This window comes from Neofelis nebulosa, chromosome 6, assembly GCF_028018385.1.
Source record: "Neofelis nebulosa isolate mNeoNeb1 chromosome 6, mNeoNeb1.pri, whole genome shotgun sequence".
Classification (NCBI taxonomy): Eukaryota; Metazoa; Chordata; class Mammalia; order Carnivora; family Felidae; genus Neofelis; species Neofelis nebulosa.
Window position 1 is genome coordinate 53,836,272 of NC_080787.1, and position 14,260 is coordinate 53,850,531.

Consider the following 14,260-nt stretch of genomic DNA (forward strand, 5'->3'; position numbering starts at 1 on the left):
TCTTTGGAGTTGCAGTCAATTAAGATGAGGTTATAGTGGATTAGGATGGGCCCAAATTTGATTACTGGTGTTCTTATAAGAAGAGGAAAATCTGGATAGACACACACACAAATGTGTATGCCATGTGACAATAGAGGCAGGAATTGGAGTTATGCATCTACAAGCCAAGAAATGTCAAAGACTGCCAGCAGCCACCAGAAGCTAAAGAGGCATGGAAGGATCCTTCCCTAAGCCTTCAGAGACAGCATGGCCGGCTCATACCTTCATGTCACACAAAGAACCTCAAAAGTGTGAGGGAATACACTTTATGGTTCTTAACCACTAAATTTGTAGTCATTTGTTACAACAGCCCTAGGAGCATGATATACAAGGTATGCATGATTTTGGATTAGAATTACCTATTTTTTGTTTTGTTTTGTTTCTATCCCTATAGTAACCTCCCATAGGGCAAAGACTATATCTGGCTTGTTTACCATTAATAACCCAGATCCTGGAACACAGAACGTTCTATATTAAAGATAAAATAAATATATGCTCCATAACTAAACAGGAAAAAAGATTCATCAACTGAGGGAAAATGGTTCTGTACAAAAAAGAAAAGAGAGAAAGAAAGAAAGAAAGAAAGAAAGAAAAAGAAAGAAAGAAAGAAAGAAAGAAAGAAAGAAAGAAAGAAAGAAAGAAAGAAAGAAAGAGAGAGAGAGAGAAGGAGGGAAAGAAGGAAAAAGGCAGGCAGGAAGGAAGGAGGGTGAAGGGAGGAGGAATCTTTTAGGCTGCATCACAAAAACAGCAAATACAGGGGTGCCTGGGTGGTTCAGTCGGTTGAGTATCCAACTTCCCCACAGGTCATGATCTCACACTTCATGAATTTGAGCCCCATATCAGGCCCACGTCGGGCTCTGTGCTGATAGCTCAGAGCCTGGAACCTGCTTCGGATTCTGTGTCTCCCTTTCTCTGCCCCTACTCTGCTTGCGTTCTCTCTTTCAAAACCAAAAAAACATTAAAAAAATTTTTTTAAAGAAATACAGCAAATACAAAGGAAAAAAAAGAGCATTTTTTGTGTTACTAAATATAGGTCACATGAAACTTTCTACTTCAATTGTTTTGACAAGGTATGATATGATATGATAGCTGTTATGACAATTTTTTAATACATCAAAGAATCCATTAAATTTTTTTCTCCCTTTATTTATTTTTAAGTCCAAGAGATGTCCTAGGGGCTGATCATGATTTGATATTTGGTAAAAACAAAATAAATTGCTTTGCAAATCTTCATGTAGATGAAATTATATACTTTTGAAAACTTTACTAGCCTCACAATCATCAGGATCCACATCAGGTAACGCACGTCATTGTTGGAAGCCCCAGATGCAAGTGCTGGCCATCCATGCCCGCTTCATTTAATCCTGAAAATCTTCCTTGCTTTTTCTAAATCTTCCTCACTGATAGGAGGCTTCCTCTGGCTGCCAGGCTGCAGAAACTTCTTCACGGGAGGGAGATTGCTGATTCTGGTCTTCAGGGCCTGCAATACACAAGGGCACAGCCTCAGACAGAGCCAGAGCCAGCCCCATCCCTGGCACAAGCCAGAGACCCTCCTAGACAAGGACCAGCTGAGTGCCCTCCATCAGCACCAGTGTGAGGCTGGGAAATACACAGCCAGCGAGACACGAAGATGGGAGGAAGAAAAGACAGCTCGATCCCATTTTCCCCAAAGATGTCTTTCTTTCAGGCTCTATTCAGTTTCTATTCAGTTTCTTCTTCCCTACACGAAATCCTGTAGCTTCATGGCTTTTGTGCAATACGGGGAAGAGGATTGTGTCTGTCAGAATCCACACACATCAAGTCTCCAAACAGACAATGAAAATGTAGGAAAATTGCCCTGGACGAGAGACAGAAAATATAGAAAGCTGAACTATGAGACTGGCCAAAACCAGGCATCCCACTGAGAGAGGGACTGAGAGAGGGAGACTGCCCAGGGGAACATGATGTCTGCCCTTAGGAGCAGGTGCGGAGGGAAGAAATCAGAGGGTAGGAAACCTCCTCAGACAGGCACAGGAAGGAAAGAGAAGGACACAGGTGGATAAGGGAAATCCCAGAGAAACCAAGGACAAATGCCACAGAGCAATGGGGATGGGGAGACTGATGCCGAGCCCTGGGTCCTTCTCATGGTAAAGACAAAGTGTTCTTCTTGGGGAAGCATCCACCTCAAATGTTCTGGGCATGACAAGATTCTCTGCATGCCTCGACCAGCACCCAGGAGGTAATTAATGTTGGAGACGTGGGGACGGCCAAGTCCTGGGCAACGATGGGACCTGAATGTAAATGTTAGATTCTGGAGGGGGAGGTGCGAGCCTTCCCTCCTGAAGGCTGTGAGAGAGATTACCTTCAGCAGAGGGAAGTTGGCCATAAGGCTGGGGTCAAGCTCTTCCACATAGTACAGAAGTTCAACCAGGTGAATGTCAGCCCTGCTCAGCCTGTTGCCAACAAGGTAGTCCTGTCCGTGGCTCTTTAACACCTGGCAGGTTTGAGGAATTACATCATGAGCACAGGCATGGTCAGGCTGGGTCCCTCTGCCCCTCCCCGCACTCTCCAACCCAACCTCCTCACCTCTGCTGCCTCACTGAGGGGGTGTTGGCTGCAGACCCTCTTCGCTGTGCTCTGACTCAGTGTGACAGCAGGTCTCTGCTGTTCTTTCCCTGCTCCTCAGCTGAAGCCCCAGCTACCGTTTCCCTGAAACGTGTGCTCCTGTGTATCCCTTTCAACTATTCTGATGTATGCAACTTTTCCTAATAAAATGTTGGGGAAATTCACAAAATTTATTAAAACATCCCAATAATATGCAAATGATAACGTGAAGAGAAAACCCCATGGCATCACCAGCTTAAGGCACTTTGGGTAAATACCCTTTCACACTATGTACACATATAGAAACATGGATAATTGTTATGCAAAGAATATAAGACCACTTCAAATGCCATATGTTAACATATGTTTTTCATTTAACTTACCATAGGGCGCTTTGATTTCAAAGCGAGTGGGGGCAGGGGCAGAAAGAGAGGGAGAGAGAGAATCCCAAGCAGGCCCTGGGCTGTCAGCGCAGGGCTCAGTCTCACCAACTGTGAGATCAGGACCTGGGCTGAAATCAAGAGTGGGATGCTTAACCAACTGAGTCACCCGGGTGCCCCAGCCCATAGTTTCCATTTAGCATGATTTCAGGTAGTTTGGATCTTGAAACATTCTCCTCTTACATCCAAGGAGAAACATTAACTGAGATAAGCACTGTCTATAATGATGGAACCTTATTTCCTTAGTTTGCATGGCTGTCCTCTGAAGTGTGAGAGCCATGCCTTCGAGTAGGTCAATTCTTTTCTCCCTAACTTCTCTCCATCTGTATCTTCCTCTTCATCACACTGCCCCCATCTCTGACTAGATACACCTCATCTGTCCACCCTCAAGACACTGCCACTTTCTCCCAAAGGGCAGCTGGTCTCATGTCTCCCTATCTCCCTACGCATGTTGCCACAGTATCTCCTGATGCATTGCTCTCACTGTGGTCCTCTTGGATCAAAGCCCCTATGTGGTGCTCTGTCTGCAGGACCTACTCCAATGTCCAGTGTGGCTCTCAGAGCCTTCAGCAGCCCAGGCTCTAACTATGACCATGAAAGTCTGCCAAATAGAGAATTCTCGATTGGCTCCTGGTAAGTTGAAGTCTTGTTGGAAAATTAAAACTTGGGTATCACTGGTGCAATTCTTCCTCACAGTCAGTTTTTATGAAATGCTTTGAGAGTCAGGGTGCTGCGTCAGTATTCAGGAAGGCTCACTGGAAGTGAAGGTAAAGGTTCAAGGAATGCCAGCCACTGTCTTTCTTTGTCCTCTATGTCCAGCACCCAAAGTGCTCAATGACTGTCCACTTACTTTTTCAAACACGGGGAGATAACGATCTGTTACTTTCTCTTTGATCTGGGCAATCTTGGCCTCTTTCTGATCAGGTGGACACAGAGGCAAAACGAGGATCATTTCATTCAAATCTGCCATACCTTCTATGTACATATCTATCCTGAAAGACAAAATGACCAAATTGTCAAATGTTTTCTGCCTTGATTTTAGAGTTGAAAAATGTATGAGAATGGGGCATCAGGAGGTGGCAAAGTAATTGAGCTCCATTTGATGCATTTTTATATACCAGTCATTAAGCTCTGATTTTTACTTGATTTGAACATTTCATCCTAGAACAAGCCATCAAGGTAGATATGTGTCTAAAACTTTCATTATACACATGATGAAATAGAGGGACAGAGAGCATTGGTGACCTGTCCAGAGTCACAGGGAAATTGGTGGAATCCTGCAAATACCTACTGGTGCCATTCCTAGGGTCTGTCACCTCCATGGTGGCTTGTTCTGGGCACAAACGGAGTGTGACTCCATGTGGCTGACCTGCCCCCTAAGTGATCTCCAGAGAGAGTCGCTGGCACAACCATCTCAGTCATGTCCCCTTCCTCTCTCATCCTGTTACACCACCCAGGCCTGTTTAAACCAATGTCAGCAGGTTTTCCAATAATTTCCCACAGCACATGTTTCCACACTCCGTCCACATATAGTTGCCCAACTCTGGCCTTGTTCGCATTTCCCAAGTCTTCACCTAAAATATCTCCTGAAATGGTGAAATACTTTGTGCATTCCAAGTAGCACATATTCCAGCAGAGTAGTTTTGAATGTTCCAAGCTGGGCTTCCTGTAAGAGTTTTTTTTTAAATAAATCTTTATTAGCATATAATTCAATACTATAATGTGTACACTTCAAGAGTGTTTAAGTTTGTGATTTTTATAGTAAAGACACAGAATTCTGTACCATCACCACACACTAATTACAGAATATTTTCCTAATCCCAAAAGAAATGCTGTATGCTTTTACACCCATTCTAATTTCTTCCCTCCTCCAGCCCCTGGAAACCACTAAACTGCTTTCTGTTTCTATATATTTGAATGTTCTGGATATTTCATACAAATGGATTCACACAGTATGTGCCTTTGTGTCTGGTTTCTTTCATATAACATGATGTTTGCAAGGTTTATCCATGTTGTAGCATGCATCAGTACTTCATTCCTTTTCCTGGCCAAACAGTATTGCATTGATAAGTAGACTAACCACTCATCAGTTGATGCACATTTGTGTCATTTCCACATTAAGAATTTTAAGAACACCACTGCTATAAACATCTGTGTACAAGTTCTAGCGTGGATGTGTTTCAGTAGTCTTGTTTGCATACCTAGTAATGGAGTTGCTGGAATATGGCAACTCTATGGTTCACTTTTGAGCAACTCATAACAGTTGTTTCTGAGATTTAAATTTCAATCATGTGGTCCCATAACCACAGAGAGAACCCACAGATATGGTTGTATTGACTAAATCTGGCTACTTCGGTCCTGTATCAAAATGCTCGTGATAACCCTGGCATCCTGAGGACCATGCTCTGCTAACCCTTGTCAAATAGCCAGTCCATATAACAGGCTGATAAGTGAAGTTCTTGATTATCATTTTGATCATTTCTGAACCTTCAGAATCAGCACCTTTGGATCCTTCTGTTCCCCAGTCTTATCTGCCGGACACTCAGACTCATCCTTTGTCTCTAGCTGTTGGCTGATATCCAGCTCCTAAAGGCCTGAGTACTGAGAATAGTGACTCCACCATCTTTCTGGCTTCCTAGTTCATCAGCGTTAGCAAAAGACTGTCACCATATGTGCTCTATATGTGGACCACTTCCTTTTCTGTAATCCCACTTGGTGAATCCACTCCTAGGGGGATCCCTCATCCTCACAGCTCTCTGTGGTTTTGGACCTCAATCTATACCGCCAAGTCCTGTGCTGCTGCTGGCCACGATCCCCCCAACACAGTCCTGCCTGCCCAAGAACCCAAATTTTTACATTAATTGCTGATGAAAGAATAAAAAAAAGTACTGTACAGAGCTCTCTCCTTTATGTCTTTCCCATAGAGGTTGTATTTGGTGGCAATGTAGTTGAGAATGGCTCTGGTCTGGACCATCTTCATTCCATCAATTTCAACCATTGGCACTTGCTGGAACATCAAATTTCCATCTTTTGAAAAAAGAAAAGAAGAAGCAGAGTGACATATTTTACGGCTCATACTCTTTTAACATGAAAAACGTTTGTTGCCATGACCGAAGATATAAAAGGAAACAAAAATTATTGCCTGGTAACATTTCATCATCTCTGTATTTTGGTTTTTGCATCCTCTAATCCTCTTTGATCTCAGTCTGCATTTTACTCTTCACCTATTATTTCATTTATCTTTTTTGGAAAAATTTTTAATGTTTTTTTTTTTTTTTTTGATAGAGAGAGAGAGAGAGAGATGAGCGAGAATGGGGGAGGGGCAGAGAGAGAGGGATACACAGGATCTGAAGCAGGCTCCAGACTCTCAGTTGTTAACACAGAGCCTGATGTGGGGCTCAGACCCACGAACGGTGAGATCATGACCTGAGCCAAAGTCAGATGCTCACCGACTGAGCCACCAAGGCGACCCTCATTTATCTTTTTATTTACCATCCAGATACATGGTAGGTTCCTGTATTTTTTGTGGTTGATTTACTTTCATGGGTGTTTTAGGAAATGTTGAGAGAGGCTACACCAGGGCCAACATCGCATTCAGTTCAAATGAAACATTCCAAAGTAAGTCTCTGGGTTCATGCCATTAAGGCGAATTTGAAGGGAGATTTCGATGCAGGGTGTTTTGCTTGCTCCCCCAGTTCTACCACTGGACAGTGTGTATCGGGCAAGCCCTGGTTTCCTGACTCTGCTGATGCAAGTAGTGCTTGAACTTGGTTCTTCATCTCCATCTTCATACTGTCACCTGGCCTTTCAATTAATCCAACTAAACCATCTTATTATCTGAGTCTATGATATTGCTAGGATATAAGCTTGCAATAATCCGTCAGAGAAAAGAACTCACACAACTGCTGGCCTATTTCTACTCTTTTCATTCTACTGTGTGGGTTTGAGAGTCCTTGCCTGGGCAGGCTATGTGGGATCCTGAAATGACCCAGCTCACTTGGGGGCAGAAAAGCTGGAGAGTGCAAGGGGAGGGCATTCACAGGACATGGTGGGGGGTGGGGGGGGTAGGGGGTGGGGATAGTTCCTTTAGCAAACACTAGCGTTCAAGCCCACCCAGCCTTGAGTGAGGTGGAAGATCTGCCCGAGGAGCCCCACCCTTTACCTTGGAGCCACTCCTCTTCCATTCCACCACCCCCAGCTCCCACCACACTCACAAGTAGGTGTTCAAACCCTAACTTATGACTTCTACCTGATCCCCTCATCCTAGAAATTAGATACCTGGTCTTACCATTCTTTAACTTATCCAAGTCTTCTGCAGTTTCTATAAATTTCTCTTCAAACTGGAAAGCAGAAACAATGAATTAGCATACCTAAAATATCAAGGATGCTTCTTTAAAATCATCTGATATTTGAAAAAGATTCATGTTTCTAATTATTGCACAAATGTCAAAAATGATATTTTGTAGATTGCTTAAATCAAAATCCAGATAAGGCTTACACATTATGCTTAGCTTCTGAGTTTAAGTTCTTTGATGAGAAGAAATTTAATAATATATTAGGTGAAATCTGTTCATCTCTTAATAGCTGACAATTTTTCTTTTAACATAAAACTCTTGACAGGTCATTTATAAAAGTAGAAGAATCTCCTAGCTTATGTGAGAAACGTATTCTGATAGAGTCAATTTTTGGTCTAACTTAGGATGACAAAACTCAGATCTAACCTCTACTCCGGCTGAAGCCAGGAGCCACCGGATGGACTCCATTCTGCCACGTCCATTAAAGTAGTGAAGCTTGGGCTTCCCTGCCATGATAGACTCTGAATTTCTCTAAACATGAATGAAACAACAAACGAATGAATGAATGAATGAATGAACAGATGAACGATATCACAGAAGCAAAAACATACTTTTTGATGTTGGTCAAATAGCACCAACAGTGCTTAAGGAGTACCTGCCTTCCTCATAGAAGAATTAGAAGAGACCCTAGAATGTCTTTCAAGGCCCAATTCTCATACATCATTAGCCAGTCCTGGGAAACTCTTCCAAACCCTGCTTGTTACCTCCACTAGGTAAGGTCTGATTCTCTTGGCAGGCTAATAGGTGAGAGTGTGTGGTAAGGATGCAGGTGTGGGTGTAAGGAGGAGGGGGGAGGATTAGAGAATTGCGATTTGTTGAAACTCTGCTAATGATCTTGACCCAATGCCAGTCCTTTTGGATACATTATATCTTTAATCATCATAATGGCCCCATGAACTATTTGTTATCAGACCCATTTTTCACTTAATGAAACCAAGGCTCAGAGGTGAAAAGCCTTGTCCATAGTCTTCTCTAGTTAGTGATGGACATGGAAGCCTATGAGGGACACTGAAAGCAGGGGACATCAGAACAAGACCAGGATGAGGAGCAGAGTCAGGCTTCCACTCCTGACTGTTATGCTGCTTTTGTTTAAAACAAAGTTAGGACTAAGACTTGCTTAACTGCAGCTCAAAAGACCCTGGTTCTTTTTTTTTTTTTTTTTAATGTTTTATTTATTTTTGAGACAGAGAGAGACAGAGCATAGCAGGGGAGGGGCAGAGAGAGAAGGAGACACAGAATGCGAAGCAGGTTCCAGACTCTGAGCTGTCAGCACAGAGCCTGACACGGGGCTTGGACTCAACAAACCGCGAGATCATGACCTGAGCGGAAGTCAGAGGCTTAACCAACTGAGCCACCCAGGCGCCCCGACCCTGGTTCTTTCCATAGACACAGGATGCTAATTGCTAATTTCCTTCAATTCCCTTCCTTTTTTTTTTTTTTTTGATTCTACATTCTGCCTTTACTTAGTGCACTTTATAATCTGAAAAAGGGGTATTACCATATTAACATTACAGTCAATGGAACAGAACTAACATTTCTTCATGTCTATCATACAATGGGTATTCTCGCCTATTTATCTTCAATCAATCCTACAAAAATCACCTGAGATACATTCTGTTATTAGTGTCATTTTAAAGTTGAGGATACTGAGGTTTCTTGAGTAACTTGCCCAAAGTAAGTGGTGAAGTTGGGACTCAAACCTACCTCTACTCAAAGACAAAGGCTTTATTTTCTACATTGGTGTTTTTAAAAAATGCGTGACCATCCTTCAGTGGATTGTGAAATCTACTAATTTTTAAAATGAAGTAGGAGAAAATAGAAAATATTAGAGTGCATTCACGTAGAAACATAAACTTTGTTTCATGAGGTCTTAGCTTCTATTATGTGTTTGTTGTGTATACTGGCCTGTGCATGAGTACACACTCATTTGATCAGTATAATGGTACTTTGTGATACTTTGTATCTGGTCAATGAAGTTTGAAAGCCCTTGGTCCATCCCAGGCTGCTAGGAAGTGAACAAAGCAGGGAACCAAGATAATAAAACTCAGTGGCTCAAACAATGGATGTGCTATCATAGGTGTGAATGGAAACACACAGGACTCATTAAAAGGTGGAGTCCCCAAGGCAGGTCTTAAGGAGGAACAGTTGCCTTTTCTATGCAAATCCCAAGCTCTGTTTGCAAAACGTTAAGATTGTCTTGCAAACTTTTGTTGTGGAGTTTGGGACAAAAATATACCTCCCTTACCCAGTGGATACATCTTTGAAAAACTGTGTGACTTGAATTTTAGAATTTTCGATATCAAAATGTTTTTAATGTCCACATTTTTCATTTGGGACTCAACAGTCAAATCTTTAGAAAGTAAAGAACCATTTGGAAACATAGTTACTCAAGTCATCTGTAATTAGAGATTTTGTTTATTGTACTTTTTTACCACAGGGAATAGAGGTACTATGACTCAGCAGAATGAAAAGAATAGTGCTCATTCTATGTGTGTTTTGAACTACAGGTCACAGAGCTATGATTCAAACCCTCACACTGCTTACCCATGGACTGAGGATCAGGTTACTAAAGGAAATGATATTTACCTTACGTAATATTTTATCATAGGACTCCCCTGATAAGCAACTTTGTTCACCTTCTGAAGGGGAGGTCTCCAGAGGCCTGATAAAGGCTGGAGCAAAGGTTATCAGAGAACTTTGCCTGATCAAGATATCAGCAGATTTCTGGTTCTGCCCCGGCCATGTGCATCCCTTGTCTTCCGTGTCTGGTCCATCCCCCATGCCACTGGCTCCCTGATCCAGGCACTATGGAGTCTTTCCTGCCCCAGCCCTTTGCATGGATTCCAGCCGCTGCTTCTCCCTGCAGCTGGTCACAGCACTAGCACAAGGCCTCACTGTCAATTCGGGTTGAAAATTATCCCTTCTCTCCCAACATCCTGTTTCTTACCTGGTAACAGACCTTTCACTGCTCCTTCTTCAACACTTCGTTTCTGGTGACATGTAAGGTATATCCTGCTTTCAAAAAGTTTCCTTCAAACTTTCTCGACTAACATTGATCAGTTTCATGTACTAAGAAATGATGGTTCACAGGAACAAGACAAGAGCCTGATTTGGTCTCTGCCCTAAAGGGTTTAGAGATAACTGGCAGCACACAAAAGGCCCAGTGGTGACTCCAGTTTAATTGGGTCCAACCCCCAACTCATGATTGTCTTACCCAAGTAATTCAGAGCAAGGTGAAGGTTGCCAGGCTGAAAGCCAAGGCTCCTGCCTCCCAGGACAGCATGACATGTTCATGCTCATTGCCTCTTTGACCACCATTTGTCTGTTTTCCTGCTCTTCAAATTAGGATTGTGCCTTATCCTTGTCAACCATGCTCTCTTGAGCATCTTGCAAAGTGCTTTTCTTCACTGTCATTTCAATATCTTCTGCCATACATGCTATATCTTTTCCCGTGGATTCTGTTATGCCTGGACAACTTCTGGATTGTTACAGTGCTGTCACTGAAACTCTAGTCTCGCCTGTCCAAACCTGTCTTTCCCCACCAATGTTAAAACTTAGGACAGCACATCGTTGACTCTTATATTCTGATTGCAATGACTCGTGCATTCTAGCTAGGTGAATTTCTGTGCCTTTAAAAGTGAATTAAGTGTTCTGCTGATTACCTACTTTTCCCATCAAGATTTCTTGAGTTTGGGAGTTGGAGAAGTCACATGATCTAGTGATTCTTAATTAGGGGTGATTTTGCTTCCCCACACCTTGGAAGACATCTGATAATGTCTAGAGACATTGTTAGGTATCAAAACCAGAAAGGAGAGTGTTGCATTGTCAGCTGGGTAGGGATCAGAGATGCCTCTGCTATGGCATGAGACCATGCTTGATGTGCCTCCGAATGCTTTTTGTCTCCTACTAGTCATTCTGCATTTTATCTGCTTATTTTCATCAACCATGTTATCCTAACAGACACATTTATTAGATACTTAGTTGAAAATGTCTTATGGTTGATTGCAATTAGCTATAGTACCTATGTAGTCTTTCCAGGATAGGATGCACTGCCATTTTGGGAAAACACAGTAATTCTCCCATTATCCATTGGTACTTATTCTGCTCCACAGGCTGCCTGTCACTGGCCCTAGGGTGGAGCCTGACCCCCACACTGTGCTCTTTCTAGAAGTACTGAGTGAAACAGAAAGAAACCATGAGAATCTTAACTGTGTCAACAGTACTCCTGAAGTAACCATTTCTTGCAAAACTTGTAAATAAGCTCTCATTGTAGATATTTTAAAGGTCGAAGTTCACAAATTTGAGAAAATATGTATGTTAACACTATTGTCAAGTACATTCTTTAAAACTAATTAAATGCACATTTCTATAACAAATATTTTTAACTAAACAACAATGGCAACAAAAGAACAATTAACAGGACAGCTCCCCCACAACACAGAATAAGCCAGCCTAAAGTATCAAGAAGGCCAAGCTTGTGAAACCCTGTTCCAGCCCTTCTCTAGGTTTGCCATGAGTTGCCCAGAAAGAGAATGGGGCTTGCCAGTCAGCTAATCAGAGCAGAGACTGACTTAGAATCTAGTTCTGCTGACATTCAGATTAATTTTTACTCTTATATTAAGTCTTAATTTTTAATTTTTACAGCCTACATCACATCACTGTATCATAATTCACACCTATTGCGTGTTGACTATAATGGTTCTCTGTGTCTGCACGAGATACATTCCAAGACCCCCAGTGGATGCCTGAAACCGAGGAGAGTACCAAACTCTACATATACTATGTTCTTTTCCTATATATACATAATATGATGAAATTTCATTCATAAATGAGGCACAGCAGATGAACAACAATGACAAATAATAAAATAGAACAATTCTAATGATATGCTATAATAAAATGATGGGCAATTTATAACATACGAATATTTTTCTTTCTGGAATTTTCCATTTAATGTTTTCAGACTGCAGTTACCACAGGTAACTGAAACCGCAGAAGGCAAACGACACGTAAGGGGGCCACTATGCTTCCACAGAGAAAGTAAGTCTGGCAAAACACTCGCACTCTCTCCTGCACTAGTCATATTCTCAGATTGCTGAAATGGTATCGTTCTTTTTTCCCCTTATATCATTCAGTTTTTTTCTACCTAAATTCTTACGTCCTAGGTTTCTAATCTCTTTATTTTTATATTTCTGTAAAGATGTATCCAACAGCAAGTGAATAAACATCTCTTGGGGCACCTGGGTGGCTCAATTGGTTAAGCATCTGACTTCAGCTCAGGTCATAATCTCACAGTTCATGGTTTTAAGCCCCGCCTCAGACTCTGTGCTGACAGCTCAGAGCTGGAGCCCGCTTCGGATTCTGTGTCTCCCTCTCTCTCTGCCCGTCCCCTGCTTGTGTTCTCTCTCTCTCTCTCTCTCTCTCTCTCTCTCTCTCAAAAATAAATAAACATTCAAAAAAACAAAACAAAACAAAACAAAAAAAACAGCTCTTGAACTGTTCCCCAGACACACCAAGAAGTGTAATGTGACTATAAAACAGGCTTTTCCTTGTGCTAAGGACACATTTGAACGCAGTTTTCTGGTGACCTAGAGAAGAGGATGGAAGGCAATGTCTGAAAACTTAGAAAAGCAGCACTTACCTTACTGAGGTCTGTTTCCCACTAGGCTCAGCAGCTGCGTGCCAATCCTTCCTGCGTTTATAAGCTCTTTGATAGTTAGTAACTCCTCCTCTGTGAGGTGGGTAGAGTTCAGTGGGGGAAAAGTCACTCCCACAACGTTCAGGGCCTTGGCTTCTGTGACAGATTTGAAGGAAATGGCGAGTCACCTTCTTATGAAACAACTATTTAATATGTTCCTTTTCAAGGTTGGCAGTTCAAAGATTAAACAATTTCTTTTTTTTTTTAATTTTTTTTCAACGTTTTTTATTTTTATTTTTGGGACAGAGAGAGACAGAGCATGAACGGGGGAGGGGCAGAGAGAGAGGGAACAGGCTCCAGGCTCCGAGCCATCAGCCCAGAGCCTGACGCGGGGCTCGAACTCACGGACCAGACCGCGAGATCGTGACCTGGCTGAAGTCGGACGCTTAACCGACTGCGCCACCCAGGCGCCCCAAAAGATTAAACAATTTCTGACTGATTGGACTCTCTCTGCTAGTCAGTGAGGTATGGCTTTGGGAAGAAATTTACAGTGAGGTTTTCATGAATTGCATACTAGGACCAATACAGATGAAAAACCTCTACCACGAGGCTAGCAGATCTCGGGAATGCCTTTTTTTTTTTTTCAACGTTTTTTTTTTTTTTTTTTTTGGGGGGGGACAGAGAGAGACAGAGCATGAACGGGGGAGGGGCAGAGAGAGAGGGAGACACAGAATCGGAAACAGGCTCCAGGCTCCGAGCCATCAGCCCAGAGCCTGACGCGGGGCTCGAACTCATGGACCGCGAGATCGTGACCTGGCTGAAGTCGGACGCTTAACCGACTGCGCCACCCAGGCGCCCCCGGGAATGCCTTTTATATTGGGTTTTAAATAAAATACAGGGCACCCAATTGAATGTGAATTTCAGATACATAATACATTATCTTTTGGTACTGGCACAAAAATAGACATATAGATCCATGGAGCAGAATAGAGAGCCCCGGAAACAAACTCATCATTATATGGTCAGTTAATCTTCAAAAAAGGAGGCAAGAATATACAATAGGAAAAAGAGTCTCTTCAACAAATGGTGCTGGGAAAACTGGACAGCTACATGCAAAAGAATGAAATTGGACTACTTTCCAACACCATTACAGAAAAATTAACTCACAATCGATTAAAGATCTAAATGTGAGACGTGAACCAGGA

The 14,260-nt window shown here is 42.4% G+C and overlaps 1 protein-coding gene across 1 annotated transcript; it reads right to left on the reverse strand.

Moving 5' to 3' along the window:
* Window positions 1–1,164: 1,164 nt before the first annotated feature.
* Window positions 1,165–13,182, reverse strand: LOC131514347 (glutathione S-transferase A2). The gene is made up of 7 exons (XM_058734243.1): window positions 13,059–13,182; window positions 7,784–7,888; window positions 7,351–7,402; window positions 5,957–6,089; window positions 3,913–4,054; window positions 2,381–2,512; window positions 1,165–1,519 (listed from the first exon to the last, which is right to left on the reverse strand). Exons 2-7 carry the CDS (start codon window positions 7,868–7,870, stop codon window positions 1,394–1,396), a joined length of 672 nt encoding a protein of 223 aa, XP_058590226.1. The 5' UTR covers window positions 7,871–7,888; window positions 13,059–13,182; the 3' UTR covers window positions 1,165–1,393.
* Window positions 13,183–14,260: the final 1,078 nt, after the last annotated feature.